The sequence below is a fragment of the Parasteatoda tepidariorum genome, chromosome 8 (genome assembly GCF_043381705.1).
Source record: "Parasteatoda tepidariorum isolate YZ-2023 chromosome 8, CAS_Ptep_4.0, whole genome shotgun sequence".
Lineage (NCBI taxonomy): Eukaryota > Metazoa > Arthropoda > Arachnida > Araneae > Theridiidae > Parasteatoda > Parasteatoda tepidariorum.
In genome coordinates, this window is record NC_092211.1 from 74408582 (window position 1) to 74426519 (window position 17938).

At 25.4% G+C, this 17938-nt stretch overlaps 1 protein-coding gene across 3 annotated transcripts in view; it reads left to right on the forward strand.

Moving 5' to 3' along the window:
• Positions 1-16515, forward strand: part of LOC107448608 (coiled-coil domain-containing protein 93) — a 29509-nt gene extending 12994 nt beyond the window's left edge. For 2 of the 3 annotated variants that reach the window (XM_043045491.2, XM_043045492.2), the window contains exons 9-22: positions 450-506; positions 1871-1921; positions 3677-3763; positions 3851-3970; positions 6253-6315; positions 6475-6548; positions 7431-7587; positions 9186-9257; positions 11418-11526; positions 11728-11810; positions 13998-14035; positions 14115-14199; positions 15066-15179; positions 16339-16515. In XM_043045491.2, coding sequence (XP_042901425.1) covers positions 450-506; positions 1871-1921; positions 3677-3763; positions 3851-3970; positions 6253-6315; positions 6475-6548; positions 7431-7587; positions 9186-9257; positions 11418-11526; positions 11728-11810; positions 13998-14035; positions 14115-14199; positions 15066-15179; positions 16339-16398 — 1170 coding nt within the window. In that variant the 3' untranslated portion in view covers positions 16399-16515. The remainder of the gene's footprint in view (positions 1-449; positions 507-1870; positions 1922-3676; positions 3764-3850; positions 3971-6252; positions 6316-6474; positions 6549-7430; positions 7588-9185; positions 9258-11417; positions 11527-11727; positions 11811-13997; positions 14036-14114; positions 14200-15065; positions 15180-16338) is intronic. The other variant, XM_043045494.2, reaches the window with a different exon arrangement.
• The last annotated feature ends 1423 nt before the right edge of the window (positions 16516-17938 follow it).

The following is a 17938-nucleotide window of genomic DNA, read 5'->3' on the forward strand; positions in this document are numbered from 1 at the left end:
CATATAGTTGTTTTGATGTCATAAATAATCATCCTTCTTTGTAATGAAAATATGCATAATTTAACTTTATCACCATTATTTTATTTATTAATTTTTTTTTTACCACAATTTCGAAAAGGGAAGGAATTTTGTTCTGCGGTACTGAAATTTCTTTCTAATATTTAAATAATTGTATGTTTCTGATTTTATTATATGATTTATGCTTTTTGTCTGTATTTGATTTATTTTTAACATTCTATTTCCTTTTAAAATTTCAAAAAAAAAAAAAAAAAAAAATTTAGATTACATAAATACAATTTATAGTTTTTTTCACATCGTTTCTTCTTATTTATTTTTGTCAGAAATAAATTTTACCTTTTCTTAAATTTCTGTCAAAAATTAATTTTGAAAATGTGTGTTTTTTGTGCAATCATTTGGCATAACTGACTCTTTCTCAATATGTTTTTCAGGGGCAAGATCAGTCTGCTGAAGCTGAGCAATCTAATCAAGCATCTGCAGAAGATGAGGTTTAACAATTACTTAACTTTCTTGCTTGATTGCATTCCTTTTTCTTTTTCAAATTTGCAACCGCTCTTTTCTTACATAAATTGCTTTTGTATTGTGCTTTTTTAAATACTTAAAAACATTTTTGTGTAAAGTCTGACTAGCCTTAAATCAGTAATGAAATAGTTGTAATTGAAATAATTGGTAGTTTTTAATATATTTTTTTTTTACTAAGCATATCTGAAACAAATTATATTTTTTTACCTGTTACTTATTGATGAATAAAATAGATTTTGTTTCTCTCTTTTTTTAAATTCACTATATTTGAATATGCTAAAGTTCATTATTTATTCATTTAGTTTAAGTTTCTTTTTATAACTTTTTTTAGTGTATTAATTCATAATCTCATTTATTGTTCATACATTGCTCTATAGCATTTTTTTATAATCATAAATATAAGTTTAGTAATTAAGTCGAGTTTAATATTCATATTGAATAAATATCAACACATTTTGTTACCTTTCTATTTATATTGTCTACCTTTTTACCTTATATTGTCTACCTACCTTTTTTTGAAAGATGCTTGAGGTTTTATTACTGCACCTTAATATTTTAATGAACTTAGTAAAGTTACAAACTGGTTTACTAAGTTTTGTTACCTTTTTATTTATATTGTCTACCTTTTTAGATAACTGCTTTAACCTTCAATTTTAGTTTTTTGAAAGATACTTGAGGTTTTATTACTTCACCTTAATATTTTAACGAACTTAGTAAAGTTACAAACTGGTTCGCTAACTTATTTTGTTCTTGTTAATAGATTCTTTAAATGTGTATTCATACTTAACCACTTAACGCAATTATTAAGTTAATTTATTTTTTGATACAATTTTTATAATTTTGTAATTTTATATCAAGAGTTTTTTTTTAAATATACGCTGCTTTTAATTGAATCAATATTTTAAAATTATTCTGCCACTTTCAGTGTATAATCATTTTCTATCTTTCATTTGGTTATTATAATAGAGCTTTCATTTCTAGTTTTGACTGAAATTATTCTTAACTTTAAGAGAAAAATTAAATCAAAAATTGCTGCATAACCTTTGATGCAAATGTCCAAATATTAAATCAGTCCAAAAGGTTTTTTTTTTTTCAAGAAATTACTATTTTTTTATTTATATTATTTTTACATAAATAAAAATTATTAAATTTCTTAGTAAATAATAATTTTTTAAAAAATACCTACTTTTTTTTTTTGCTTTAGCCTTGCATTATCCTTTCTAACTGTTATTATGCATAAAGATTGTATTTATACTAATCAGTTATGTGACTTTGAAATATATTTTCTAATTCTTTAAATTTCTGCTATACTTGCATGCTATTCTAATAGAGTCGGATTCAGAATTTGATGAAAAGCATGTCTGTTGCTCATGAGCATGAGGTTAGTATTTTTTTTCCTAATTTATTGAGCTATGTATGTGTTACTCTACATAGTTTAAATAATTTTCAAAGTGTTTTTATTTACGAAACATTTTATTACAAGATTATATTTGAATATAAATTTGATGAGCAAGTTATTAAAATATAAATTTTTAGAGGTAGTCGGCCTGTAGATTTAAGGAATTGTAGTTATTCCTTAGAATCCATGCTACATAAATTTATGAAATAAAACTTCAAATAATTTAAAGTTTAGATTAACTGCATAAACTAAAGTGTTATAGGTTTTGTAATTTTTATTTTTTGATAAAAAGTAGCTTGGTGTATTTATTTTGTGGGCAATTCTTGAAATGCTTACTTTGTTTCAATAGTTTTTTTATGTTTATTGGGTAAATAATTCATTTGTATAATTGGTATTGTTAAAATGTAACTCTATTAAACACCTATTATTTTATTAAATCTGATTTGCATAGTGTATTCATTGATAGCTTTGTACAACAAATGTGAACATTTTGTTATTGTCCTTTAGATGAAACTGTAATTATGTAAAAAAAAAAAAAAAGGTGCTTCATATACATATCAAAACAAAAATGGTCCATTATGTACTGTTTGTAGGAGAAAAGTTTCCGTTTCTGAGTTTTTGAATATCTTGCTTTCTAATGTATCTAGAGCCTGAAACATTTTGGAAAGATAGAAAAAGCTTTTGTTGCTAAAATGGTCGTCAATTTAGCGACTCTTTCACTATTAATGAGAACATTTTACCATTGCGTGTAAAATATGACGTGCTGTTAAAATATGTGATATCAACAATCTTAAGTATGAATTTTTGGTAAAATGGCATATTGTTTACAAAAGATAGTAACAGATACTTTATTTTCAGATAAAAATATACAAAAAATACATATTTTCATCTAAAGAACATTTTCATGTTGTATAGTGTTGTCATTAATTTTAAATCCTTATATTATTGTTCTGTATACAGTTATATGATTTAAAAAACTCAGACTGGTAAGTAAGTAATAAACTAACTTTAGTGTTTTTAGAAGGAAAAAGGAAATAAAAAAATTGATACTTAGTGTTAATTTATTCAGGGACAAAAAACGATAAGTTTTTATGTGTTTTCAAAATTTAAATATGTATATCATATTTAAATTTTGAAGATAATACTGTCAAGACTTTTAAAAATAAAATTTAGCGAGACTGACAAAAGCAAGAAAATTAATGAAACATGCAAAGCCAATATAAAAAAATGTTGGGTGTAATTTTAATTTATTTTAGAACAGAACTGGCCTTTATTTTGAATAGGTTGTAAATTGTTTTGAATGTACTTAATGTGCAGCTTAGTGAAAGAATATGGTTTTTTTAATTTTATTTCCCAATTGCCCTATCTGATACGATAGTCTGTTGTGTCTTGAAAGAAGAACAAGTTAAATTGCTTGAGGTGATTGTTAGATTGGTTATCAATTAATTACATTGAAAATTAGGCCTCCCTGCTTTGCAAATTAAATTAAGAAAAATAGTTTTATTATCTTACTGAAAATGATAAATGGTATTATGCGCTTCCTCATATGAGTTCAAATAATAATGAGGTAGGGACTAATAATTACAGGACAGTAGGATAGTTAATCATTGACTTCTTGATGGAAAGTTTGAAAGTGTTATTTTATAAAAGACAAAAATATACTCTTTCATCTTCCTAGTACTGTATATTATACTCAAGTATTTGTTTTTTTTAACCAAAATAAATTTTAAATTTCAGGGTAAACTCACTGCAAGCCAAGTTGGTTCAATCGTGGGATTGCAGTCTGGAGAAATTCAACAAATTGCATCAGAATTTGCAGAAAAAGTAAAGTTTGCAATTTCTAAATGCTATTGAGGAAAGATAATCATAGATATCTTTTTGCAAAAATAATAAAATATCAATGCATTTCAGCAAGCAGAATTAGCTAATGAAGAGCTGGGAGAGAGAGGCTTGAGTGGAAAACAGTATCATAAGCGTACGGCTGCATCACTTACAAAGCAAATCAAAGATAAAGGAGATAAAGTAGCTGAGGTATGTATAAGCAAGGTATCCGCGCATCTGGAAAGTCATAAAAAATCATGGAAGGTCATGAATTTCGGTATTGAACAAAATTTGTCATGAAATGTCATGATTTTAACTAGAACTTATTTAAAAAAATCATGGAAAGTCATGGATTTAGGTCGGCAATTTTTTTTTATATAAAATGGAATTCCACTCCCCCAATTTCTTGGTGCTCCGAATATCTGAATTTGAATAATATTTTATTAAAATATAAAAAGATTTTATCATGTTCTTTAAAAATTATGGTTTTTTCAAAAAATGAAGGAAAAAACATCATTTCTAGAGCCAAGTATCTTTTAAACTTCTGTGATTTCAGAATTATTATTTTTTTTAAATTTTATTTTATCAATTTAAAATTCTAGCTGAAGAAAGCCAATCATTGGTGAATTTTTTTTTTATTCCGAGATGAGAACAGAAAAATAAGGAGTATTTCTTTCCTTTCTGATGAACAGGAAAAGTATCTTTAGAATACTGCAGAAAAAAAGAAAAAATTATTTGCTCAGCTATTTTATTGCTTAAACTCTTTTTTTTTTTTACTGTTTTTTAAAATCAATAAATATGAAGATGCAGAGTATAACAGTTTTGGTTATACCTATCATTTTAATTAATGTTATTATAATGCTTTTTGAATTTATCATTCCGTTTTTGTCAGAGAAAATAATAACTTCGTTAAGTCATAAAAAGTTCTTGGAATTAGTCATGAATTTGAAAATCTAAAATGTAGCAGATACCCTGTATAAATGAACATTTTAAGGATTCTTAGAGAATTTCATATTTATGCTATAATTAATCATTATATGGTTTATGAATTTGTTTGGAAGTTCTGTTACTAGAGTTTCTATGTTGCGTTATATACTTCTATGCTCATATATCTATGAGTTTATGCTAAGTGTGAGAGAAATAGTTCTAAATATTAGATGTGACACTTTAGAAACCATCTCAAATAGAATTGGGTTTAGTATTTATCAACATATTCACAGCTAGCCTAGTACAGGTGGTTATGCTGTATCTATCATTAAATGTGGTATTTGATAAAAATATAGTTAAAGTTAGATTTATTTATGCAACTGCTTTAGTTTTTAAAATTCACAATAAGTTTATTTCAATAAACAATGTATTATTGTCTGGAGAAAACTTCATATTTTCTGTAAAAATAGTTGGATGATCATATGCGCTTGATCTGTTTTATCAACATAAACTGTTAAAAAGAATTTCGTCTCGTGCTGGAGCAGGATTAGCAGCGAAAGTGTTAATATGAAGATCTTTCAGTGCCATTTATCACTATTCCATAGTGATAAATAATGTCTTCAAATTGCTTTGTTATATAGGACTAATTTTAATTTTGCGTATATAAATCTACAGTATTTTGTTAATGTTTATAAGAATTTATATGAACCGTTGTTATGCCGTTCACATTTATACAAATTTAGATATAGTATATGATGCCCGGTGGCTGAGTGATAGCGCCTCGCGCTCCCGTGACGCAGGTCCTATTTCGGGCCTTTCTCGCCCGAGGATCTTTCATCCCTTCAGTGGGTTCATAAATTAGTACCAAGCATGCTTGGGAACTAAACACTGGATTAAATTACACTGGGTTAAAGACTAATTTTAGTCACAAAATCTAATTTTGGTGTTGCAAATAAAATAAAGTTTTCACCAGAAAGTTTTCTGATGAAAAAGTACATGGTCTTGATTTTCGTTAAAATTTACCTGATATACCTGGAAAATTCAGGGAATTTTTTTCTAATATCTGCATTCTTTTGATATGACTAATGCTGTTGTGTTTTGTTCCCTTTTAAAGAATCTGCTCCCTTTTTCACAACTTTTGAATTGCAATGCATTTTTTTTATGACTTTTATTTCTGATCATTTTTAAACTATAGGCTAATTTTTATTTGGCTACAAGAATGCTTATAACTGGCATAGACATTTCGATCGTGTGATTCGGGTGAAAAATAAAAAAAAATTTTCCATTTCATGACATGTTTGGTCACTAGATCTTAATCCATGTAACTTTCATATCTAAAATTAACCATTTATTTTGAAATTGTAACCTTAAAAATGTAATTTGCCAGCTCTTCCTTAATTTTTATGTTAATATGATCTTAAAATTATTTTTCCATCTTTTTTTTTAAATTTAAAAATTTTATTTTTTGTAATATTCATTTTAAAGTTTTTGGTAGTAGATTTATCTCATTCTCACAGAATGTGTATTATAAGTTTCTGCATATTTTATGTTTATTTTCTTAATAGGCAGAAAGTCGAAATGCCCAACTGAAAAGTGCCTATCAAGATTCACAAAATAGACAGAAGACCGTAAGTAGTTCTACCTGTATCTAAATGATTGTTTGTACTTATTTTACTAAATTTGAAAATGTTTTTAAATGAGCTATCTTTGTGTACATGTACATTTTATATATTCTTAATGTTAATTTGGAACATTAATCATTGACGCATGTCATTTAATTTCTTCAGCTGCAAAAAGAATATAACACCATGCTAAAAGAAATGGAAGCATTAGAAGGAGCTGAGAATGATGATAATAAAAAGTTTGTAGTATTTTTTGCTTTATAAATATAAATTATAGTTATTGAGATTCATTAATTATTAAATTAAGTACAGAAAATTTCATATAAATTTTTCTGAACTAAAATACCTCCACTTCTTTAACGCTAAATATTTTATTTTATCTTTTAAATCCCATATGAGAATAATTTAATCAACCTTGTTCTATAGTCATTTTAATTTTTAAATGGCACCATCCGCTGCCTCCTTCCACTCTTAGCCCCATGGTTACTTCTCACTCATCATTTTCGTCTCTTAATAGTTCTTTTTTTTTAAAAGTCAAGTTTGTTAATAAAATTATGTAATTTTATGTAAGATCATTTTGTTAAAACTTTAAAAATGAATTTTAAATTTAGGAACACTGAGTGTGTGACGCAATGAGAAGCAATTTTTCTTGTTAACAATATATAACGATTACTTTATATCATGGTAACAGAAGTTCCAAGTAATTGTTATTTTAAAATAACTTTGACAGAAGTTAAAATCTTCAGTCTTTTTATTTTTTATTATTTCTTATTATCTGTTTTCTATATTATTTTTTTTTTATCATTTTCCTTTTAGTTTAATAAGAAATTATTTAAGAAAAATTTGGATAAGGCATTCTTAGATATATAGCATAGTAGTAAAAAATATTAATGTAACTTTAGTCATAAATATTCAGCATTAATGTTATGAATTGAATTCTAAACTTTAATTGATTATTATTATGAAAAATTATAAACTTTGATTTATTATTAATATTAAGATTATTGTTTGTATCATTTTGGTTTGGTATTTTGATTTAATGCTTATTCACATCTTGGAACAACCTAAATATTTTTAAGAATTCTGCGTAGATGACTGTTATTCTCTTGTATTTATTTCAGTTTATTAGAAACACTTCGATCCCTTGTAGCTACAAATGAAACTCTAAAGAAACAAGAGCAGGAATTCAGAGCTCATTGTAAAGAAGAGCTTGCTAGATTAAAATCGGAAATTGAAGAATTAAAAGCATCTTCGGAACAAGGAACATCTGAAGACAATGTAATGCATCTATTTTAATAAATTTAATTTTTTTATGTTAAGTCGACAAATTAAAGCATTTTTTTCTTCTTAATTTTAAGCCTTTTTAATGAAGTTTGGAATTTTAATAGTGGAAACATTACTATAGAGAGGCTGTGTAATAGAGAAAATAAACTCTTCCTACAAATATCACTCGCACAATGCTGGTGACTACATTTAAAGACAATATTAAAGTTACAACACTCATACTTAATATAGTATTTCAGTAAGATTTCTTTTTAATATTTTTTGTGCTGTTTTTATGTATAAGAAAAGCAAAAAAATAATATTTAATAATTACAGTGCTAAGTAAATAAAAGATGACGTGTAAATTATATAGATATTGGATTTTTAATGGAACTGTATGCATATTGATAAAAAAAATGAAATGACATATATTTTCTTCATTCTTTAAATCGTTGCATTGCTTTTTTTATTTTATGAAACTGATTCTCCTGCATCCCATTATGCAAAATTTTTTAAGAATAATATTGAAATTATATTTTTTATAAAATGATATATTTCTTATAAATTCTACATAAATAGGAATAGGCCCAAAATTCTAAAAATGAACTTTCCTTTCAATTTCTTCCCTCCCAGAATCTAGTAGTAAAAAGTTATTTTTATGTAGGATAATTTTGATGTGACTAATTTGTATTTATTTATAACAGTTTTTCAGTGAATTAATTAAAGGATATTAATTTTAAAAAAAAAATTTTTTTTCAGATAAAAACTACTTTAAAGTGCAAAAAAAAAATTTTTTTTTTGATGCATATGTATTAATAATACAGTAGGGAACCGATTATCCGGAACGATCGGGACCATCGCTATTCCAGTTAACTGATTTTTCCGGTCTTCTGAATAGCTACAAAAAGCCGTTTTTTTTATTGTTAAACCCAACTAAAAAAAATAAAAAATATTTGGAAATACTCTTAAAAAGAAGAAAAAATATAATGAAGTAATACACTAATGATTATTTCCAAAGTGATGGTAAGGTAAACATCTTTCAAAAAAGAAAGAAAAGTCCTAAAATTTTACGAGGAAAAAAATTTTTTAAAAAAAATGGCGGGAAAATTTATCGAATTTCGTTCCGGTTTTTGGGTTTTCTGATTTCCAGATAACGGGTTCTGTACTGTAGTAATATTTAAATACCTAAAATTGAACTAAATATAAATCACCAAAATGAATAATTTTACTGAGCATTAACCCTTTGGTGCACTCACTGTACCAGATATTAGCAGAAGGTAAAGTCTAAAATAAAATCAGTAAAAATCACACAAAAATGTGCTTTTGTCAGAATTTTACTCACATTTAATGGTTTTTTTAAAAGCTTTGTCAAATTCTGTTTACCTATGACTAAGTTTTGTTTAAAAACAGTTACTTTATTTAAATATGAAAAAAATAGCATATATAATACCTTGTGATAAACTTTCTTTAAAAAATTTCAATCATCTTCCAGTCTTGCTATACAAACATTATAAAATATAATATTTATTTTCTAATACATTTTTATTCAGTGTATTATTAAAATAAGTCATAGATGCAACAAAAAAATTAGTAACCACAAATATTTTTTGCAGGAACACACAGAGATGGTTGAAAAACAGTACAATTTAGATAAAGAAAAACTACAAAAAATAAGAATGCTTTTAGTAAGTTGTTAAAAATTGTCTAATTTTCTAAATTTGTAATTATCTCTATACTATTTGTAATATACTATATGTAATTATCTACTATTTACTAATATACTATTTGTAATTATCTCTCTTACTCTCTATACTATTTATATCCTTATTTATGTTTATAAAAAGAAAAAGTCTTTAGTATTAATAAAAAGTTCCTTTTAAACTCTAGAACAAGACTACTTTTATTATTTTATCTGCTAAGTCTGATAAAATAATTATTAATTATACTACATACTACTATTTTGGTGTGATAGTTTCATTAAAATCACCAATTATTTATTTATATTTAGTAAATATAAATGTCATAATGTTTTTATGATATTAAGTTTTTATCATTTACATAGATTCAATGAACATTTACTACACATAGTGTATTTCAATATCTTTTGTTTGGTCAATTGTATTCAGTTTAAATGCATTGTATAATGTTTTTATTCTTTATAATAATTTCCATTTTATTTCGTTTAGACTTTGTATCTCTATTTTATTTCTCTAGAACAGTATCTCTATTTTATTTCTGTTGATGGAATTTGACTAAACTACATTTCAATAATTTAAGTTAATTAAACTACATTTCAAAAGTTTTTTGTGCATTTTTTACTGGATAATATTTCCATTTTTCCTTTTTACAGATTTCGGGAAAGTGAAAAAATTTAATTGTTAAATTAAGGAATGAATTTTTGTATCAGTTCTTTGGCATAATTCTGTTGCAAATTTTAATAAAGTAAATAAATTTTAAGAACTATTTCAAAGCTTTTTTTTTTTGGCTATTATTAAATATAATTTTTGGTATTAATAAAGTCTTTTTAAAATATTTTTTTTATCCTTTCTTTTGTTACTGTTCATAATAAATATATTATCTTAAAATTATTTATCATTATTCAGATTCATACTTCATCTTTAAGTTATTCATCATTTGACCTGTATGTCACATTGACAGGCAGGCTTAATCTGCTTTGCCTTACTTGATTTCCAGGTATTTTTAATTTATTAACTTTTTCATTAATTTCTGTGGATACAAACAATTTAAAACATTTATATTTTTATTATTTTTGCTACCACTTTAAAAATGCCCCCCTCACCAAAAAACATACATAAAATGAAAAACTTATTCTGAAAATTCAAACAAAAAATGTACATTTATGTGAGTTGTTCTAATCAGTGACAGTGAGAAAACCTAAATTTACACAATGTGTACTTTAAATGTTAATAAAAAATTATTGAATAATTCCCACAGAATGATTATTTGATAATATTAGGAATTCTTTTATGATTAAATTTTTAGTGAAGTTTTATTTTTGAGGAAGGACAAATGTCTTATTGCTTGCAGTAATTTTGGCATAAGCACCATATTATTCGTATTCACAAACTTCATATTTCNTATTTTTTCCAAGTTTCTTGGTGTGTGTGTGTGTGTGTGTTTTTTTTTTTTTAATTTTTAGAAATCTTACTTAACTTTTTGAAATCTCACCCTGTTTTTGAGGAAGAGTGAGAAATTCTCACCCATTTTTTTTCTGCGATGAAAACACTGAGCATAATAGTGTAACACTGGATAATGTTTTGCTCTATTCTTGCTTTCCATGCAAATTTCTTTTATGATTAAGATTTATTAGATAAATAGTAGATACTAGTTTGCAAGATAACGGTGCATCAATTAATGCCTAGTGTTCATGAATTTAAAACCTGTTTTGTGTTGTTTATGTATTTTAGAAGGTGATTTTCTATTTAACGAATTTTCCAAATAACGAACTTATTATCAGGATTTAGTGACTTCGTTAAATAGAGGTCCGACTGTATTTGTATTCACAAACTTCATATTTCCTTAAAGAGTATTAGTTTCACTCATCATATTCATGTTATTAGGAAGGCATTGGCTCACATTGAGCTGTCTGGCCAACTATGGTGATGATGATTCATATTATTATTGTTATTAATTTTGTTTCTGCTTTTATTATAGGATTTTGGCTATATAGTATTTAGAAAATAAATCTTACATTTCAGATATTTTTTTTAATTGTTAAAAGCCTATTAAGTTGAATTGATACCTAATTGAATTATTAAATTAATCACTTAATTACATTTTAGTTTAATTTTTCTTCAAAATCTAATGCACTACATACATTTTAGGCTAGAAAAAACAAAGAAATAGCTGTCATTCAAAGAAAATTTGATGAAGTTCCTTCAAGAGCCGAGTTGAGTCAGTATCAGAAACGTTTTGTTGAATTATATAATCAAGGTGAGTGGAAAAAAAAAGTAATAAATATTTCATTCAAAATTGAAGATAAATTCATCATTTTCGAAATTAAAGTTTTTTCTTCCTTTTCTTTTTATCTAAACTTAAGGTTTCCCGTAAATAGATTAAAATTGTTTTGCCTGTCTGCATTTTTCGCTTATTAATCTATTATGTATTAAATATTTTGTAACTTTTATTTTTTAGTGGCAGCTAAGCATAAAGAAACAAAACAATTTTATACTTTGTACAATACATTGGAGGATACAAGAATGTATATTACCAAGGAGGTATGCTGTATCTTCTTTATTTTAAATTCTTCAATATATCTATTATTATTACTAAAAAGTTCTTTCAACTGATTCTTTCTTCATAAAAAACCCATGTTTGCTTTACAATCATATTTGTTTTGTGGTATCACCAAATTTAAAAAAATATATTCAATTAAAAGATCCCAAAATTTTCTTACACATATACACTGATTTAGTTTCTGAATCTATTGGGATAAAATTTAAACATAATAATTACCATTGCAATTTTATCCATAAATATGTTTTTATATTCTTATTTGAATTTTGGATACTTTGAAAATTCATTAAATATTATTTTAGTTATTTGGTTTGGTTATATAAAATATTATTTAATTGGTTATTTAACAAAAGTATTAAAATTAATTCATATTGTTTTAGAATTTTAAATATTTATTTTGTTTTCAATATTTTAGCTGTACATAATAACTGAGTATAATTTTCCAGGAAATGTGTTAATAGAAGTAAATGTAACTAATTTATCTTTGAATAACTGTAAAATCATAACTAAATATATTATCATAAAATGTAGCAAAATAAGGTAATATCATGTTATTATATTATAGTAAAATAATAACTCTTATATTTTTATGCCTTTAATTTTGAATAATAAATTAAAAAAATATAATAATGTTACGAAGAATGAATGAATAGATATTACTTGTAAATACCATTCAATTAGGGATAAGTAAATAATTCACAGATTAATATTGTTACAACGTTTATTATTTTATCTGATTGCAACACACAATATCTGGATTTATTACTTTTATTTATTAATGATTATTTAAAGTGATTTTTACGCCCATTGAGTTGATCCATAAAGTGACAAGAAGTCAATTATCTTTTTATGATAGAAAGAGTTATTTAAATTATTAATTATTGATATCTAATATGTCACAACTTTAATGCTAAGTGTAAGTTCTGCTTTTAATATTATGTGCAAGAATTTATTATTTGTTTTACTAAAAATTTAAGAGCATTTCATGTTCATATGGAATAGATTATCTTGTTTGTTAAAAAATCATCCCGTTATTTAAATTTTAAAAATAAAGTTTTATTCTTACATGAATTTGCAAGGGCCTTACATCACTTAAACACAGAAACACTTTTATTTCCTGGAAAATATGTAAGGCTAATGTTCTTCATCTCTTGCGTTCACAAAATTTCCACTTTCTTGTACAAAGGTGTATTTTGTTACTCAAATTTGCGGACACACATCAGATTTTTTCTTTAAATTAGGAGTGGTTATGAAACATGTGCATTATAAGTTAGACTTTAAAAAATTTGCATAACTAATTTAAAATCAAATTGAGTAGCATCAGATGAAATGGCTGTCCCATTATTAATGTAATTTGGGCAGCGATACAGATGAAATATGTTTTATACAGTATGTAGAACGAATAAATAAAAAAGAAGTTTAATAATTTTTGATATAAGGGACTGAACTATAACATGCAGCCTGAATTTCCCTATTTTCATACTGAATAGTATCAAGGAAAACAATTTTAAATTTTCATTTCTTAAGAACTATTTTAATAATTGCATTAAAATTTTGGATTTTTTTTATTTAAAATTACAATGTTTAAAATAATGTAAGAACTCTGCATACCTTATGATTCAAAATACTTTGGCTTGTTATTAAAATTGATAATAAAAATAATAAATAATTATAAAATTTTATTTTACAATTTTTATAATTGCGTGAATAAAGTTTCGATTGTCTCAAATAGTTTTATAGATATGGTGAAATAAGTAAAAGTGAAATTAACATTATGTTGCCCAAACTTCCGACTACCCTCCCCTATATTTTGATGGTTAAGGATCCAAATCGATTGAAACAAGACTATGTTTATTTAGAGAAAGAATGTTCCCGTGCCTGATTTTGTAGTTTAAAATATCATCTGCACAAATATTTAATCACATTTAAGCTTAATCCTTCAAATTATTGAGATGGCATCTTAACTTTAGCAGACTTTACACTGTATAAAATTTTGCTTAATATTATAAAGAGACATTTAATACTATTGGTTGCAAAAAGAAATTTTAAATTCTCGTGACTGAAATCTATTTCAGAATAAATATTTATTTAGTTGTATTTTGCCTAAAAGATATGATAAAGACTGATAATTTTATTTTTAATATTTTTGTTTGTTTTGTTTTTCCAAGGTGGATTTATTGAATTCTATTCAAGAGAATTTTACTGAGTAAGTATTTATCATTTAAGTACTTTATTTTCATGATGCTCTAAACATATACTGATTGCTGATTTTAATTTGACCTTAGAGCAATGTCATCTTCATCATCTAGAGGAGAATTTTTAACTAAATTAGAGCAAATTGTTGAAAGGATTATCCAGAATAAGGCTAAAGTTAGTATTTATTTTTAATAAATACTTTAATTTCTGTAACACATTTTTATTTTTTATGTTACAGCTTTATATTTTATTTTTATTAATACTAGCCGAGTACAAATTCTTCCTACGGAATGGGGGGGAAAGTGAATAATCAATAAATCAGTATTGATTAACAATACAAAATTATGCACAAAATTGAGGGACATATACTGACCAAGTTAATTAGGCTAAAACATATTCAATTTCTTGTGATCTAACCAATATTTAAAAAAAAATAGTTTTTTCCTATCTCTTAATTTATACACTTTTAAATGTTTGTAATTACCCAGTTATTATTTTTTTTAATAATGATTATTAAAAGTATCTTAGAAAAAAAATTTCTTTTTCTTCTTCTTCATTTCGGCAGGAAAATTGTCTAATATAAACTAAACGTAAATTGGTTATATTGAAAATGTTGTAACATATTAATATTTTCTGACCCTATTTAAATTAAATTCCAATATCACTCAGGGCTATAGATATCTATTTTTCTGATTTTAGATTAATTTAAATTTTTCATATAGTTAGTAGATAAAGTTACAATATTAAAAAGAACCAATATGAGTATTTCTTAATTTTTTTTCCTCCTTCCTTACTCAAGTCTACTAATGTTCACATTTTAACACTTATATAACTTTTAACATTTAAATTCACTGAGCGAAGCTTAAAAGAAATTTTTTTTAATGTTAACTTTCAGGCAACTTGGGTACAATCACTTGAATATTAAAATATATCTATTTAAAAAAAACAAGTATTGAAAATACAATTTGGAACTTCAGTCATAGTTTGCATTAGTTATTTTCTAGTGATCATTTATGTAATGTAATATTTTATTACTTTAGGTTGAAAAGAAAAAACTTGAACTTAAAGACCAGCGGGATAAACTTAATGATCACCTTGTTGACTTAATAGAAAAGCAAAGACTTTATTTCAAGACTGTTAAAGACTTCAAAGAGGTACGACCCTAAATTTTATTGTTTGATTTCCAGAAACATGTTTGTTTGCTGTTTTTTACACAAAATAGTAAAAAATGCAGTGTTAAACATAAGAGTAAACCCAGAACTTTTCGCCATTTCACCTGATTAATTTCTGTATTACAGTTTGGTTTCACTCTGTAGTATTTATTAGGAAGTGGCATATAGAGAATAAATTTATTCATCCAACACTTAATGTTTTGAGGGTTGAAAGTTGAATTTTTAAAAAATTAAGAAACTACAACTAAATTTATATTTGTCAGCTGAATAAAATATCTTAAGACAGATTCAACAAATCTTAATTCTTTAATCTTGTAGTATTAGCTTTCTATATTCAAATTTTTTAAAATTTTTCTTCTTTCAGAAATGTAAATTGTAGTAATATGTTATAATAAAATATACATTCATCATGGTGTGTAGTATTTTAAAAAAGTGCTTTAAGGTACTTATTTTTGATTTTCGTTTTTTAAAAGTCCTTAAAGGTGCTTTTTTCATTTGGTGTTTTTAAAAAGTGTTCAATTTTTCTCTTTTCGAAAATGAGATTTTTTTTCTGTACCATGTCGATTTTTGCCATATATTATGCAAAAGCGTGCTTTTCACATTGTTCTATTCAACGTTTTCACAAATCATTCAACCACAATCCATTTTGGTCTACTATGGGTCCATAGCTTATGAAAGAGTCTATCATTTTACTTGTTTGATGAAATACTTGCGAGTCCGCATATGCGTTTACTGAGCTGAGTTCGGTGAGATTCTAGCGCTCTCATGTGCAACTCTTCTGCATTTTGTAAGATATTCTCAATTTCAGGCTTCATTTTCCACCCTCTGAAATCAAACCGAAAAATCTCTCGATATTTTTATGGTGGCTAATATGATCAAGAAAAGAGTTCTTTGTCAGAAGCTAGTTGTTTTATCATAATCATGTAAAGTCTATTCATGATTCGATAGTCATGTAAAATTATTTTGCATTTTTTTAATGTATATAGTGCTTAAAAATATTTTTTTAGTGCTTAAAAAGTACTTGGTGCTTATTTTTTGTTGAAAGATTTGGCTATGCTCCCTGTTCATGTCTTACTGTCTTTAACATTCAGTTCATAAATTTCATGCATTGGTATTGAATTATTTGTTTTGATTTTTATAGGAATGTAGAAAGAATGAGATTCTTGTTGCTAAACTAAAAGAAAAAAGTAGAGGACATTAGTAAAGGTATTAAAGAAGATGAAATGCAAGAATGTTTGTTGAGAAATTTCTAATTTTGAATGATTGTTTGAAAAATTGTTTTTTGTCTTTTTTTTAATAAAAATAATATATTTATGCATTTTATGTTCCTCATTATTATCAATTAAAACTGAAAATTTGTCTTTATAAAGATAAGGTATATATTGTGATACACATGAATCGAGCTAAACAATGTGAATAAAGCACAGATAATGTTACAAAAACAGACATACTAAAGTTTTAGTTCTATAAGCAAGAGCCTTCCTCAGTGCAGAAACCCAGAATGACAGAACAAAACGTGAGGCAAGCAAGATATAACAAGGAAAAAGGTGGTTTAAGCAATAGGAGAGGAGGAACAAGCTTGAATTTCATGTTTTCCTAACATTTGAAATTTTATTTTAATTTCTACATTTCGCTTATTTGGGGTTCTCACCCTACTTTGCCTACACACCTGTTTTTTTTCCTTCTTTTTTTTTAAATTTCCCTTTATTTGGTTATCTTGTTTAAGCTCCAACCTCCTTCCCTATTAAGTTAAATCACTCTTTCCACGCTGTAATTTATTTGTCTCTTGTTTTCTTCTGTGTTTTGACACTGAGGAAGGCTTTAGTTTACTGAACCGTATGCCAGTTACTGTGCAATATTCACTTTGGTTTTATTCAGGATAGTTTGTGTTTACTTGATATCATTCTGAGTTTAAATTCAAATTTTACCAAATATTTTATCTTGAAAACTTTATGTTCTTAAACTGTGAAATTTAAAATTGCCTTATAAATTTCATGCAATTGTAAGATATTGATTGCTTTAGTATTTTAAAAGAAGCCGAAAGTCTGTCTCGAAAAGAATCTATTCATATCTTATCTTTTGAATTAAAATATTTATTTCATTATTCCTTAGAATATTTCATGTATTTCATTTCACTACACACATAACATCAGTTCTGCTATTACTTTATAATCTCTATTAAAATTTAATTGACTTTTAAACGAATATCCAGTAAGTTGATCAAAATAAAGGAATGCTTTGAAAATAATTTTTTTTATGTAGTTTTAACTTTCTAAAATGGTGATAAGAAAACTCAGTTTGTTTTCTTGTTTTGATCACTTATGAGTGAGCAAGTGTTGTCATTTGGCATTATGTAACTAAAAACTTGAAATATTTTTTATACAAAACTATAATTTATAGCCCTCTTACAAGCCAACACATTCCACAATTTTCATCTGATTGTATTAAAATGTTGCACAAAGTTGTTGTGTGCTGTAAATGTAAGTTTAACTGGGTGCATAGCTTTTTTAAAAAGTGCTTAAGCATGCCTTTTTTTCATTTTTAAAAGCCCTTAAAGGTGCTTTTTATATTGGGTGTTTTTAAAAAGTGCTTAATTCTCCCTTTTCGAATATGATACTGTTTTTTTCTTTACCATGTTGATTTTCGCCACATATTATGCAAAAGCATGGTTTTCACATTGTTCTATTCAACGTTTTCACAAATCATTCAAACAAAATGCATTTTGGCATACTGTCTTTCCG